Below are 16,333 nucleotides of genomic sequence, written 5' to 3'. Positions count from 1 at the left end.
GTAGGATTATCCCGGTTAAGCCGTCACTGAGTGTGATCTCAGTAACAGATCATTAATCCCACTCTGGCTACCACCATATTTTATGTCCACGTTATAGTGGTAGTTAGCATTTTTTAATGTGTACTATACTACACTATTTTGCCTAAACACACACACTGTGATAGTAAATACATCATGTATGTAGTGTATCAAAAGAAGTCAAGAGCAGAACCTCGTAGATTTGAAACCAGAATACTGGATACATTGTAACTGCATGACGGTGATTTGCAAAATCAAATAGGCATTAAGGTATTCAGCGGCTTTGCCTTTATTCAGGAATATAACCAGAATACAACCAACTGTGTTGGATTACAGATGAGCTGCACTCATTGGCACAGACAGACTGAGATTGATTGAAACATGCTAGCAATCTGTCTGTGTTTATAAAGTAGGTGGCAGTTATTTGCGTACCTCACCGGTCTGTCTGAGAGTGATTACTTGACGTGATCGATGAATGCGAAAAATTCAGTACAATGACCAAGTAAGGAGTTTGACATCCTACTGGGACTGAGCAGTAAAGGGAGGGTGTAGTGAACTGCTGTTTGAACTGTGATTCATTTGTGTTTTGGAAAATCCTTAACAATTAAAAACTGATATTAAGAGTGTTCTGAATGTTTGCCAACTCTTCCAGGGTGGCGAATCCCAGGTCAGCCTCTCAGATATGACATGCAGTGAAAGCGCCTCGTCATTCCAGTCAGTCAGTCAGGCTTCCACACCGGAGATCCTCGTGGGCCTGGTTTACAACGCCACAACAGGACGTCTCTCTGTGGAAGTTATCAAAGGCATCCACTTCAAAAACCTGGCTGCTAACAAACCACCCAGTAAGTACCCTAAAACGTTTTGTTGTCCAGTTGGAGAAAGAGCAGGATAACATTTTTAATGTTTCAAATGCTAGAGCGGAAGAGGACAAGTTGAGCCTGTGCATAGGAGTTTGTTTTAATCTGAAGTATCTCCTGTAAACATCTGTAGTCAAAGTATATATATTTTACATACTATGTGCTTCCTTACGTTCAGTCAGAGAGGGACTATGCACAGCGTATAACTTCTCCGAATCAGAGATAGTGTACTCTATCTCGGCCACCACCTGCTTTTCAGTTTTCCTCTGGTTTGATCCCTGGTTTCCCTCATGTCCCGGTCAGCCTCCTCAGTCAGCTTCCAGGGATCTGAGCAGCAAGTTCAAACAAAAACTGCCTCTTGTTGAACTTTGTGCAAATGTTGTTGTTGTTGGCCTTCTGACCCTGTTTCTCTTTCCTTGCATCTTCTGTTATGTCTGCACCTGAAACTCTCTCACCCTACTACCTTTTTGACATCTTGGTCCGCTGTTTTTCTTACTGCTGTCCAACCCTTGTTGTCAGATGGACTGTTCTGTTGTCTAAAACACTTGATAGGTGGACAGGTTTATATTATCAGAGGTGAGTTTCTGTTCCTCCCTGTGAAGTGCCATCAGTGTTCATTTCACATCCTTTTTTTTTAAATACATCTTCATGGATGGAGATAGATGTAGGTAAATGGAATGACTGTTAATTGGAGACACACTAACTTAACTGGCATTAATTAATATCTATCTAATTTGATGCTGAAGTATTTTAGACTGACTTAATGTCGCCTCATCGCCCAGTCAGTTGCATCAGATGGCTGCCGCTTCCTGAGCTTGGTTTTCCTCATGTCTTCCTCTTAAAAGGGAGTTCTTTGCTCCCACAGTTGCCAAGTGCTTACTTTTACTGGATCACATGATAATTGTGATTAACTTTGTCTCTCTGTAATTTCTAAGGTTTTACAGTATGAAACAATTGTTGCTATAAAAATGTAAATTACATATAACAGCACTGTTTATGCAATATTGGGAGCCCAAGCTCTTTGCACCCATCCCAAATAAGTTGAAAAAAAGTTAACTAAATTCTTGCTTGGAAGCCGTTTTGATAATAAGCACTGTAGTGTGACACAATGAGTAAGCTTTTCCCATAAAACCTGAAAGATGACTTTCTTTAAATGTAAACTTTGAACCATAGGTGCAGGTAACTCTTGTTGCATTTTAATTCTCATCCATGAAGATGCTCGGCTGTTCTACTGTAAGTCTTCTTACTGTATTTCTGAATGCGTATCACATCACGCATGCATCTGATATACCCCCACCTCGCCTCCTTTACCCATTTCTTGTGTTGCCTGGAAGTCCTTCGTGTTTTCACTCAGCCTTTTTCATGCTATGCCGGGCGAGTTTTCTCGGTGTCTGATAGCCAGCAAGAAGGAAATGTTGTCAGTGAGTGCTGGCCTAATTCAAACAGTACACTTTGCACATTTTACATTTTTCGGCTTTGCTTCCAGCATATGAAACATAAACAGGACTTCTGTAACAGAGTTGCATAAATATTCATCTAAGAGCCACACTGTACTGTCCTCCCATTAACTGCCATGTTCCATGTATTTGTGAATGTCTCTAACTAATAACTAGCTGCCAGATTTTGATATTGTTTGTACATTCCTGAATAGCATATCCACATACTTTATAGTCTTCAAATTGTACTTGGAAAATAGTCGCATCTGGCAACACTGAAAAAACCTTTGTGCAAAATCCTCACGAAGGCCTTGATTGACTTTGTGCGTCCTTACAAAGTGGAAGGAGCACGGTGAAAGATGCGGAGCAATTTCAAAGCTTCTTTTCTGCCATTTCAAAACAGTACCGAGCCGACGAGTCAAGTTAATCATCAGCCGCAGCCCCTCTCATTCAGCAACAATGCCAAAGAGCCATGCATCACCGCTACTGACCACTTAAGACATCCACAGCTCTACAGAGCCCATTCAGCAGCAGTCAAAAAAGAAATCAAGGCTATTTTTTTCACTCTGCTTTTATGTCAAAGAGAGCAACTGAATGTGTGATTGAAGGCGGTGAGCTAGGCGTTGGAAGGCAGCTGGCACTCGACAGCATGAAACCCTCAGCAATTCATTCCTTATACCCCCTCTTAGACTGGAACATAATACACAGCATTATTACAGAGTATGGTTGTAGACGAGGGGCGAAACACTCTCAAAGATCCATTGTGATTGCCAGTCTTGCCTCGCTTACGTTCAGCTGGATTTATGGCTTCAGTTTGTGCCATGATTTCTGCATTGAAATGAGGAGTGAATAAGGAAAGCGTGAATGCTGAAATCACTTGATAATGGCAGTGTTTTTCCTTTTTGCTTTTTCCTCTTCTGGGCTAAATGAATGAGCTTTATCGGGATTTTGTTTTTTGGAATGTGATCAGCGGGGTAATAAAAGGTGGAAAATGTCGCAAACTGCAAGTATCAGCAGTACAAGTCATGCTTCTAAGCTCAGAATTCTTAGATACTTTAATTCCGACTCGATATATTATGTTCTGTCTTTGATTGCAAGGGTCTTGAGCTAAATCTGTTTTTTCATATCTCATCTTAAAGCTTCATATAATAACATATTAGAATTATGCACCAGCAGTCGTACTAGAAGCAAGTGTTTTTTCTGTTTTGTTTAACATTAAAAGCCCCTATATGCATATGCATGAAATATGCATGAAAACCTGGCAACATGCTTGCATTAGTTGCATAACGCAACTATTAAAATAACTACTAACAAATGAAATTATCATTTTTATTCATCAAATTATTAAAAAAAATGATTATTTAAAGAGATTCTAGTGCAGCTAAGGGGCAGAGGGCAGTAGGGTTTTTTGCAGATCATTTGGTTGTGCAAGCTTCCTTGAGCAATGAGAACTGGCGCCTCCAAATTTAAGGCCACAGTTCTCAGCCAGACAAGGGTGGATTGTCCACTCCAGGTTGGAGATGAATTGCTGCCCCACTTGGAGGAGTTCAAGTACGTCGGGGTCTTGATAACAAGTTGAGCCTCAAGTGGAGGCGTTCAATTACCGCTGGGTCTTGATAAGGAGCTGGGGAGGAGTGGAACAGGAGGCTAATAGGATTGATGCATCAATGCAGACGATGTGCCACTCTGGTGAAGAGTGAGCCGAGTGTGAAGGCGAAGCGGCCGATTTACAAGCTAAATTTCAGTGAAGCTGTGTAAAATAAAGTGCAATAATTTGCAAGTCTCATAAATTCTTATTTTATTCAAAACAAAACTTAGAGAAAATTGACTATTTTAAGGAAAATATTGGCACAGTTTATACTTGATGGCAGCAACACGCACTGAAAAAGTTGGGACAAGATCAAGTTTACTACTGTGATATTTTAACACCAGTCTGTAAACATGTGGGAACTCATGACACCAGTTGCTGGGCTTCTGGGAGAGGAAGGTTGTCTGTTGTTATGGATGCAGTATGCAGTTTAACATTGTGTTCAAAAAGTATGCAAGACCCCTCTTTAAAAGATGCCATCAGATTTGGAGGCAGCCAAGTCCCATAAATCCCATAGCATCAAACATGCAGGCTTTTGAACAGCGCTGATAACAATCTGGATGTTCCTTCTCCCCAGTAGTCAGGAGGCTGCAGCGTCCAGAGCCTTAACCTGCATTTGTGGATGGCACGGTGAACTGTGTTCACAGACAGTATTTGTGGAAGTGTTCCTAAGCCCATGCACTGATTTCCATTAAGCAATCATACCTCTCCAGATTCTTTCATTAGATATTTGGTGCTATAGATTATAACATGTTCACAGTTTTGAATTTTGCTTTATTTTGAAGTTCTTCCACAGTTTGCAGACAGGTTTTTTTGCTGACTGGTGAACCTCTGCCTCTCTAAGATGCTCTTTTTACGCTACTGACTGTTGCGAATGAACTTAATTATTTGCAAAATGATCTTCCAGCTGTTTCTTTGTAATATCACTTACTTTTCCAAACGTTTTCGAGACATGTTGCTGCCAAAACAATTCAAAATGAGTCAAAAAGTAAAATGTTTTAATTTAAATATATGACTGTTTTTCTCTGTGTTGTTGTGGATGAAATATGGGATTATGAGAAAAGCAAATTCTGAATGTATTTGCATTTTACACAGTGACACAATTTTTTTGAATTTGGAGTTGTACCAGTCCCTCCTACCTTCATAGCCAAACACTGTGGGCAGTGCCCGAAAGAATAAGACCGCAGAAAAAAGAAATGAAGTTCCTCCCATGAGTGTTTGGGCTCTCTAGGGGAGTAGCTCAGCCATTCAGAAGGAGCTCAAAGTGGAACCACAACTCCTCCACACTGAAAGGCCCAGCTGAGGTACTTCTGGCATTTGAATGGAATACCTCCCAGTGAAGTGTTTCACCATCCTGGGTCTGCCCTGGACACACTGAAGCTGGGAATTCATGGAAAAGCAATACGTAACACATTTTTTAAATGATTTTCTACAGAAATATCATCAATATAAACTTCAGTTTAAGCTTTTCTGAACAAGTTTCTGCCATGATGAAAGAAAAACGCGTGTGCCCATACACAGAAAAGAGTCTGCTTGAGAGAAATAGACCTTAACGGGAAAACCGTTAAAGTCTATCCTCTTTGGATAATGACAGAAAAATAAATCCGGTGAGAATCTGGGTTACAGTGAGTGTCTAGTGCCAAAGCCATAAGGGCAAATACATGGCACTCCAAAAAATCTAAATAAAATCTCTATATTTCTTTATTTCCTTCTGAACGCAATACAGGTATTGGTCATATTAACACTTTAATGCTGGCAAGAAAGGTTTTTAAATAGAAGCAGTAATCACATTGTTAGACATACATGAAACAAATGGAGTTTCCATGAACTGAGCAGTGGCGTTCAGTTCATAAATCATGAAAAACACTCAGTGCAACAACTTAAGCTTCTTATTTTTCCTGGTTCTTTTCTGTTACGCAGTTCCTCCACAGATTTTATTCAAGACTTTTTTGAGTGTCATGTATTTCCCTTATGTCTCTGACACCTAGACACTTACTCTCACCCAGAGTCTCATTTAGTGTCAGCAGACCTGTATATCCTGCAGAATATGTGATTCACATTTTGGACCAAGCATGTTTTGGGACTGCCTCGGGCTCTAAAGTTTTAGCATAAGTCATTATGTCAAATAATAACAGCTCTTCATGGTAATTTGTGATGAACCACGTAGCCAGAATTAATTAATTTTGGCTACGTGGTTCGTTTCAGAAGGAGCTCCTAATCCTTTCAAACACAAGCAAACCTATGACTAACTTTCTCCAGTCAGTTTTCATCTTCAGCATTATCCCCCATTTCAGATTAGACATCAGTAGTCGCATAGCAACAAGACTGAAGTAATGCTCCCTGCGCTCACAGCTGTGCTTTGTGTTTGATCAGGAGAAAAACCGCATCCTATGTGGTCATGCTCTTATATATCATCCGCTGTGACATTATTACAGAAGTGAATGCTTTGTGGGGAAAATGTGTCATTCTTTGCTGCAGAGGAAACAGCTGCAGCAGGTCGTCATGGCTGATTACAAAGAGGAAAGGTGAAGAAACATAAGGATTTTGCACAAAGGGTCTATTATTTAAGTCTTTTTTTACTACTAGAAAGCTATTTTAGCATCTCACGATTTAAAAAAATATATATAAAGATGTATCATTTCCGTTGTAACTCTCTCCTCCACCTGCTTCCTCTCTAGATACATATGTTAAGCTGACCTTACTTAACTCCATGGGCCATGAGATGTCCAAGTGTAAGACCTCCATCTGTCGAGGTCAGCCCAACCCAACCTACAAAGAGACGTTTGTCTTCCAGGTAGCTCTTTTCCAGCTATCGGACGTCACGCTCATCCTATCCGTCTACAACAAGCGCAGCATGAAGCGCAAGGAGATGATTGGTTGGATTTCACTGGGCCTCAACAGCTCTGGAGAGGAGGAGCTCACCCACTGGACTCAGATGAAAGAGTCTAAAGGACAGCAGGTTTGCCGCTGGCACAGCTTGCTGGAGTCTTAATGGCACAGCAAGAAAGCGCGCGGGCATAGCTACATGGCGCCGCCGCCGTCCTTATCCCAGATGGGCAGGAAATGGAAATGTTCAACTGGGAAGCAGGAGTGCGATGCCGTCCAATGAACCAGCGTCAGTGGTGATGAAGAGACGGGAACACAACCACACGCATCTGCACTCAGTTTCTCAGCTCGGCATGGCATAAGCGATTTCATGGCTCTGTTTGAATAAACAGTCACTGCCATGAATTAGTTTTATGACGAGAAATGCTATTTTCCATATACTGCCGTGTAATGACCTTTAAGTTTTTGTAGATGGCATCTTTTTGTCTGCTGAGCTGGTTTAGCTGGGGCCTGCTCCATGGGGAAAGTTTTAGACAAGATCATTGAGCAAATTGCACCTGGTAGCCATGTGTACCCACACCTCCAGCCGCATAAATAGAAGTTTCTAAGGAAGGCTTTAATTTTTATAATTATATATGTTTTTTAACAAATATTTTCCAGACCACCTCTTAGCAGATCCTTACCTCAAAATTTAGCTGGAGATAACTTCTTACCTGGAAATGTCAAACGAGGTTGGACATCACCATTGTGTCATCCCCATCGACTTCAAAAGCACAAGAAGTTTGGCAGATTTTAAAGTGGCAGTTCTAAAATGGTGTGAAATAGGGACTGTAAAAGAATTAAAAAGAAAAAAAGCTTCTGAACTGCAAGACCCAGCAGAAAGTGTCTGTACTTCTTTAAAATACTACAAGCAATCTGAAGTGCTTCAGTCAAAGGCAGCTGGACTGCTTTTAGGTTTTTGAAGACATCGTCACCTCTCGTCTGAAAGGGTTATTTGCACCTAAAGTAGAAGAGACACTGGAGAATACAAATGTTCAGATTTTGGATTCACGACTGTACCCACGTGAGCACAACTCATGATCTTAGGTGGCGCACTGGACAGGATTCTGAATCAGCCTTTAGAACTGAAAAAAGTCTTTACTGAAAAGTAAAACCTCTTCAGGAACCAAAAGCAAGTGCAGCTGCCTTCAGTTCAAGCACTTTAGATTACCATAACTTAGACGAGTGAGAACCCATTCAGTCATAAATAGTAAAAAGGAACTTATGGAGAGGTAAAACTAGTCACCATGGAACTTCCATAAAATCCTAGTTCTTACATTGGAAATGAGGTTCATGTAGCTCAAAGTGCAAGCCTTAGCTTGTTTATTATATAACAAAGGCCACATCCACACTAATGCGTTTTCGCTTGAAGACGCGTCTTTTTCTCTCCGTTTTGGCCTCCCGTCCACACTGAGACGGCGTTTTGAAAATGCTCTCCAAAGCGGATACATTTGAAAACGCCGTTTTCACGTCACAGTGTGGACAGCGAACCCAGAGCCTTTTCGAAAACGATGACATTTTAGTCATTAGATGCAGTCATGTGACCAATTCAACTAAGATAGCGGTCATGTGACCAATTCAACTAAGATAGCGGAGGGCATTACACAGCAGTTGTTTTGTTTGTGCTCAATTTTGACAGCCCTATTAAAGATTAATATCAGTCTGTACATGCTCCAGATAGCTTTTCTTCAAATTCTTTAACCCTCACTCGCTTTTGCAACTTTGTACTTTTGTGTTACTCGCAGCAACAACTCCACCTCATTGTTAGTCCATTTAAAACACTCGGTGCTTTTCCTCAACATTTTGGGGCGACGTTTCAAAGAGCCGGAAAATAAATAAACGGCAGACAGAAATGAGGCAGGTCGAATCGTCTTGCGTTTCACGCATGCGCAGTACTGGAACGTAAGCGTTTTCGGCTGTTTCAATGTGGATGCACAACTCTGTGAAAACGACTGAAAACGCTAGTGTGGACGCGGAGCGCTTTCAGACGAAAACGCCGTTTTCAAATGTATCCGGGCTAGTGTGGACGTAGCCAAAGAGTGAAGATCCACATAGCAAAACATTAAACTAAGGCAGAATGCATTAATGGTAAATCAAAAAAGATAAAGCAGTTAGAAGAGATAAGAGCCATGGATTAGGACCTGTAAACAAAGAAGCTAAAAGAAGAAAAGAGACACCAGTGTGTAAGCGCAAAAACTTGAGGTTTGCTCCAAACGTGAGTCAGTCCCCATAGACTCCCTCTTTAAAATGCCCAATGCATTAAAAATCATTAAAATGTTTATAGTCTGTTTATGGTCCATTGGCTAAGCCCATTCTCTACTAATTGGAGTCACTGAACTGGATCTCTCCACTGTGTTTATGCTGTTTGGAGCACCTTTAATAGAATTGTCTAACACATAAAATAGCTTGCTGTGTGGTACAACCCATCCAAGAAATCTCTCACTCCACCCTTTTGTCCTCATATCATTAATTCTGGGTCCAAAAACCTAGTATAGCAAAAATACTGAGTCCAAACCAGTGAACTCCTTTATGGTGTCCATCTTCTACATAGTCTATAGTACTGACATAAAGCTATGGACTTTTTCAGGATTTAGGGTGGCATGATTGTAAGCTTTAGTTAAAAGAACTGCTAAAAGGATCTGAGCAGAATTTACTCAGCTGGTTAGTTGAATTTCTCCAGATGTCTGATGTGTGAGTCAGAGGTGTGGATACACAAATCTACCATTACTGGTCATGCTAACTGCACTGTCTGTTTCTTTGGACAAAAAAAAATCATAATGACATTTCATCTCCTACAGTTCACCTTCCCTCTGTCTTCCAGACAAGATCCAGACTGTGACCGGAGACTTTGCCCTGGCAGGTCTTTTTATCAGAAGTGATCAGCTGATTGGGAATGATAATGTCTTAAATCAGAAATTATATTTTAGTGGATGTTTAGAACAGAGAGGGGAGCACTAGAGGAAGAGGACTTTTCATTTTCTTCTTTTGTTTATTCACCTTTTTTCTGACTGCAGCTTTAATCACTATCACATCATTTTAGAAACATGCATGGCACATGCTCCATCCAAGGGAACCATAAATGGGAAAATTATAAAGTGAATATAGGTACTTTTAAAATTTTAAATGTCCTCTACCAAAGTTTATTTCATCACGCTGCATTGTAACCAGTGCAGTTTCATTCAGGGTGGTGGGAGGTTATAAGGCAGTCATAAGAAAAAGAAAGTCAATTCTAAGGTTTTTATGTATCAGGAAAAAATGTTAAAAATTAAACTTAGCTGGTCTTAAAATTGCTCAAATGCATCATCAGGTGAACAGTTTTTAGTAGACCCCTCTGTTAAGGACCACATTTATTTTGTCCTGATAAGTAAAACCTTAGAATTGATACTTTCTTTATCACGGCTGTAGATTGAGTTAGAATTATTACACTTTAATGAATTCCTCTCTGCCGACACTACTGAGTTACAAGCATAGTTTGTTTTTAACCCAGCTTAAGTAGAATAAATAAATACGAAGAAGAAGAATAGAAGATGTCAGACACGCCCTGACATCACTGACAGCCGAAGTGCCAGGGTTTGTGTAGAGATGACATTCAATACTGATCATGGAGAAGAAATGAGTGTTTCAGATTGTGGAATATTTATAGAAAACACCAGTTGGAGGACACATTGACTGACTGGGATATGTTATATGTAAGTTAGTTAGATGGTTTTGTGAACATTACTTTTCATTCGAAGGTTACACACAGTGTCAAGATTCTTTAAAGAAATTTCCGACACCTTTTTGAATATGAACGGCTCATTAAATCACAGCTAACAGGTGAGACTAAAACCTACTTGTTACCTTTTTCTAACCTGCTCTGGTGCTATAAGAGAGCTGTGGGTGTCCACACAGAAGCCCTTGCCTTATAGTTTTTAGTCAGTTCATCAACTTCTTAAAGAGTTCAAAACACAGACACACCCTGAGAGCACACAGACCTGCATCCACACTTACAGAAAGCACACGCAGTGCAGCACCACTCAGCCTCACTGGAGGGAATTCAAACTTTTGAGGCGATTTCATTACAGCAGCGAGCACCGACAACCCTGCAGAATGTCTACGGGCGTTTTAGCTGCAGCCGCTTTATCTCTGCGTTTCATATACAGATAAAAAAATACATATACTCTTTACTGTGCCTGTGGTTGTGGTGAAAGCTAGCTTTGTGCAGTGTTTACCAAGTGTGTGTGTGTGTGTGTGTGTGTGTTGACTGGAGAAGGTACAGTAAAGGGGGCATGGGGGGGGGGGGGGGGGCTGTGATATAGGTAGAGTTGTTGCATTTTGTTGTTGGGTGTAACCGTTTCTGATTTTAATTACTGGTTATTAGAAAAAACAAGCCAAGTCCTGATTGTCTGACATATGCTTTATATTAGTAACTGTTTTATCTATTTTTGTATCAGCAGCCGGGAGAAGAAAATGTGTCAAGCCAGTTATTAGTGAATCAAATATTAACCGACTCCATGAGCAATACTGTTCTGGATTGCTACTCTTTATGATTCAGTTTGTTTACGGGGGGAAAAGCAACACACGTCTTATAGCTCAGGTCTTATTTACGTTCCCTTTTCTAAAACCAGAGAGGGGTGTGATGGAGACCGGCTGAGTTCATCTCAAAGCAATCTGTCAAGACTTCTCAGCTTTGATGCTTTCTAACAGCTTGAAACAGAAGCACAGCCTTTACAGCACAACAGTGAAACACACAATGTGAAAGACCAAAGCTCATTTGGAAGTGTAGAGATGCACCTGTAATCTGAATCCAAAAGGTTTTTATTTTATGGGATCAGCCTGGAGCCTTTGAGTGAATTTGTATAGTGTGATATTTGATTACCTGTGGGGGGAGAAAAGGGGTGTGTGGAATTCAACAGAAGACGTGCAGGGATATATTAAAGTGGGATCACAGGGCCCATAGTTAATAATATTACAATATTATTATCAGTAAAGTAACAGATGAAAAATATTAACACTGCTGGGAAAAAAATCCTCTTCTCAGAAAATATAATTATGCTGGAGAGAACTAGTACCTGAAAACCAACTGGAAATGTTATCCGTAACACTTGATTCATGTTCCCTCCAAATACGGAAGCAAAAGAAGGCCAAAACATTAGACTTCTACATACTGTTACGTTTATAGATTTGAAAAAATGAAAATGCTTTCACATTGTAATACTTCAGAAATGTTGTTAAAGTGTTTTTAAAGTTTGCAAAAAACAGAAAGCACTACTATCACAAAAGGAAAAAAAATCATACAGTCTGGACTGCCTTTAGCTCTGATGACAGCATGCAACGTGGCAGTGTGGCGTTTATTTCCATCTAGAACTGCATTAATTTCTCACTATTATCTTGTATGATAATGGGAGAGGCAGAAATCCCAAAGACTCTCAGTGGCCTTAAGATCTGGACTCTGTTGTGGTCGGATATGTATGTGAAAACCAAGTCACAAGTTTTCTCCCTGAGCCCCTCTTTCACAATCTGAGCCCAATGAATCCTGCCATGGTCGTCTTTCAATATGCCCGTGACATCAGGGGAGAAAAACATCCAATGATGGAAAAACCTGGTCATTCATTATATTAAAGCTGTCAGTATATCAGTATATATATGTATCAGTATATTCCGGAAGTCAGCTAACCTCATTTTTTTAAGCGTACAATTCGCTGAACCTAAACCTGACCAAGTGAGGCAAACCCCAGTCACAGCACTGCCCACACAGGCTTGCCCAGCAGGTACGAGGCATGATGGGCGCATGACTTCATCCGCCCCTCGTTACCCTGATCCAGCCATAACTGGAGCAAGGTGCATCTGGACTTGTCAGACCACATGACCTTTTGCCCCAGAGTCCAGTCTTTATGATCCCAGCAACACACAGATAAGTGGTTTTCTTAAGACTACGCAGCTGTTTGGTCCTCTTAATTTCATATCTGTGGTTACTGCGTTTGATTCTGATTTCACCAAGTTTTTAAGTGATTGTGATCACAATCAGTCGAGATTTTTTTCTGACCACTATCTTTCCAGATTTCAATAACCCGGCTTTAGTACTTTCAGCTTCTCCAAAGTTGTTTTCCTTGCTTGATGGAGGCCAATAATTTGACCCCTCTGCAATAGAGCAGTGCATTTTTGTTTTTTTTAAGAAAGAGAATCTACTAATTTCATCGACTGAAACAAACATTTTTGTCCTCAAGCAGCTGCTCGAGGACCCGAGGGGCCAACTGGTTCACCTGCTGCCAGCATGTGAGACCATGTAGTGCTTTAGAAACAAGTGAAAATATTTGAAAGTCAATTTAAAAATGCAGAATTTACAGTTATAGGTTAGTTTAGGGTCGTTTGAAGAAGTTTAGATGTGCAACAGCAAACTTTTGACACATTAATTTTCTGTTTAATGTAGTCTGTTTACAAAAAAAAAAAACAGAAGTAAAATTTCCAGTCAGGGAATGAAAAACAAAAAGTAGATCTCTGTACGTTTAAATTCAGTGCAGTGTATATATTTCAATTCAATTCAATTCAGTTCAATTCAATTCAATGTTACTTATATACCGCCAAATCACAACAACAGTCGCCTCAAGGTGCTTTATATTGCACAGTAGATCGTACAATAATTTCAACTCTGCTGGTCTTCTTTTGCTTCCGTACCAAACAACAGAAACCTGTTTAACATCACTTCGACGAGCTCTGAATGTGTTAATCTTTCACAGGCTGTGTTCCACTAATTACGTGGTTAGACTTGTATGTTTATGCTTTGCTGTATTGTTTCTTATGCTTTCATTTAATTTACAAGTTTTGAAGAATTTTCTGGTTTTTAAGGCTGGCTTTAATTTGTGATTTTTTTTTTTTTTTTTTTTAGAAACTACCTATGCCACAGACGGCATCGGTGCCTTACTGTTTTTCACTCAGCAACCTTGTGTCACAGTGTCTTAACGTACCTATAAATGTATTTTTCTCCTGTACTTTGGACTGACTTTGATTTGTAAACTGTCTTATTAATTGACTTCTGATAGAGAATTTCTATGTGATGATATTGTTTAAAAAAGAAAAAAAAAAAAAAACCATCATCATATAAGCGTTTTTTTAATTGTGTGTTGCGTTTGAATTAATGTTCAAAAATTTGCCTTAAATTGCATTGCCACAAAACAACCAACAGGTGGGGCAACCATTACATTCTGTTTCTTTTTTGTCAATGTTTGAACTTCACTTACTTTATAAACTTTTAACTCTCCTCCGTTAAATGTAAACCACCGAAATTTGCATGAATTCAAAATGAGCGCGGCAGTGTTGTTTCTCGAAATCAGACTGCCTGCAGCTCATGCGGAGAGGGGCTCACTTGTACAGTGGCGTCTTTTGATGAACGTTTCTGCCCCACAGGCAAAGATATAATAGCTACACCCAAGTGTACATCTAAATACCGCTCTATTGCAGAAATCCTAAAAATGGCATGTGGCACAGAAAAGGAACGTTAAAAAACAAACAAGCGCATCTTTAGGTGGATATCTGTTACTCTACACCTAAATATGTTTTAACTTGTTGTACAAGAGTGTAATTAATTCTAGCTTCATTTTTATTGCACAGACAGATAACTTTAAAGCTGTCAGCCCTCCCCCCTCTTGTCGGGGACTTTGCTGTGGTGAAGTGACACCTCTGCTTTGTGTGATCCTGACACCCAGCAGTAGTTTGAGCTACATATAAAAAGAAGGTAAAGAGAGAGAAAACAAGATCAGAGATACAAGGTTTTCACAATTAACTGTGTTCCCAGACACGTTCCACAGCTGAACGCAGAACAAAGTGCTCTCAGGGAGAAACACTGGAAAATAAGATTCAGTGGCTGCTGTGGAATCAAAGGGGAAATGCATAACAGATGAGAGGGGCTTGCTCCCTCCCCTCTCTTTGTCGGTCACATCCCTGCAGAGCAGATCTTCCAACACACAACCTGTCTGAAAAAAAAAAAAAAGCTGTTAGAATCCTTCAGGTGCTGTCGGAAATTATATTATTACAGCCGGAGGGCACGTGGACGTTTGAGAAAGTAAATGAAGTCAATGGTGCAGCCAATAAAAACAATAAGCAACTGCCAGGATGGCTGAGCAATAAGTAGTCCTGCAAAACAAACAAAAGAGGCATCAATTTACTGACATTAGTTAAACTTAACTGAACCTGAAGGAGATTTTAGTAAGTAGAAGAGAAAGTAGTTCTTCAGGCAGAAATGAATGAAAGCATCAGAACTTACAAAAAGGCACGCACACTGCTGCGGCACTCGGCTTCATTAACTGTAATCCAAACATTGAGGTGATTTCGTTTCTGCAGCGAGCATCAACAGCCCTGCAGAGTGTCTGCAGAATACCAACATTTGATGGCTCCAGGCAAAAGCCGAAGTGCACGCTTTTTAGAGACCAAAGGATTATGTAAAGTGGTTAATAAAGAAAATATTAAGTAGATTAAGAAATACCCATTGTCTGCAACTTGGATTCAAATTATTCTCAACTACTGATTAACAGGTTTAAATTTGAGCCTGAGGGATGCTGGATTATTGGGGCCAAGGTGGAAGTTTATGCTACATACACGATACTTATAAGGAAAGTAATGATTGTTTAGAAACCAGTCTCTAACTTTCACAATAATTAGCTAATATCTTCTTCTACCTTATCCTCTGAAAAACAAAAAACAAACAAAAAAGCAATGAAAAGTAATTATGTATTTGTCATTGGCCAATATCAGCCATGCAAATATATATATATATATATATATATATATTTTAAATTCACAATATTTTTCAATGACGTATTTGTTTATTGAAGGAACTAAGGAAAGGAACTTGGGACACCGGCATCCTTGGACAGTATTTCAGAATCAGAATACTTTATTAATCTCTAAGGAAATTGTATGGGTTACAGTTTAGTAACAGACTAAACTAATTAAATAACATAACATGTTACAGAATTTTACCCATGTGTCTGTCTTACACTGGTCAGATTATCCAATGAGCATCCTGGGCACAGTAAGCAGCCTGTGAAAACTATTTTTTGGTGTTTTTATTACTTATTATTTTAGTATTTGCATATTTATATTTTTGTGTCATCCCATATACTGATGGAGTAAAAGGACTGAGACGGGGAATGAACAGCAACAGTAGCTGCACATAATCCTGATGAAAAACAATAAAAAAGCACAAGCTGTTTCATTTTCCACTTAATAACAGTTATATAGTTTTGGTTCTGCCTTTACAATGGTCTAAATTCTTCATAGCATGGATTCAACAATGTTCTGGAAACATTCCTCTCAGACTTTGAGATGATTGGAGCTTTGTGACACGGCGTGGTATCTGCTGGAAGAATCCACTAGAAGATGGTAAACCGTGGTGGTAAAGGGACCCACGCGGTCAACAACAATACGCAGGTAGACTGTGATGTTTAAAAGATGCTCAATTGGTACTAAGTGTGCCAAAAAACATGATTACAGCAGCAGCAGCAGCACTGTAAGCCATTGATACAAGGCACGATGGATTTATTCTTTCATGTTGTTTGCACCACATGCTGCCCCTGCCATCCAAATGTTCCAGC

General features: G+C 39.8%; 1 protein-coding gene across 7 annotated transcripts in view; it reads left to right on the top strand.

Annotated features, from left to right (window-relative positions):
* The window catches only part of syt14a (synaptotagmin XIVa), a 53,818-nt gene extending 45,404 nt beyond the window's left edge, over positions 1-8,414 (top strand). For 3 of the 7 annotated variants that reach the window (XM_025901172.1, XM_025901175.1, XM_025901176.1), the window contains exons 7-9: positions 671-860; positions 1,374-1,451; positions 6,578-8,414. In XM_025901172.1, coding sequence (XP_025756957.1) covers positions 671-860; positions 1,374-1,451; positions 6,578-6,891 — 582 coding nt within the window. In that variant the 3' untranslated portion in view covers positions 6,892-8,414. The other 4 variants (XM_019349220.2, XM_025901174.1, XM_005477605.4 and 1 more) reach the window with 4 other exon arrangements.
* Positions 8,415-16,333: the final 7,919 nt, after the last annotated feature.

Source organism: Oreochromis niloticus, linkage group LG19 (genome assembly GCF_001858045.2).
Source record: "Oreochromis niloticus isolate F11D_XX linkage group LG19, O_niloticus_UMD_NMBU, whole genome shotgun sequence".
Taxonomy (NCBI): Eukaryota; Metazoa; Chordata; class Actinopteri; order Cichliformes; family Cichlidae; genus Oreochromis; species Oreochromis niloticus.
This window is presented reverse-complemented; position numbering and strand designations above follow the sequence as displayed.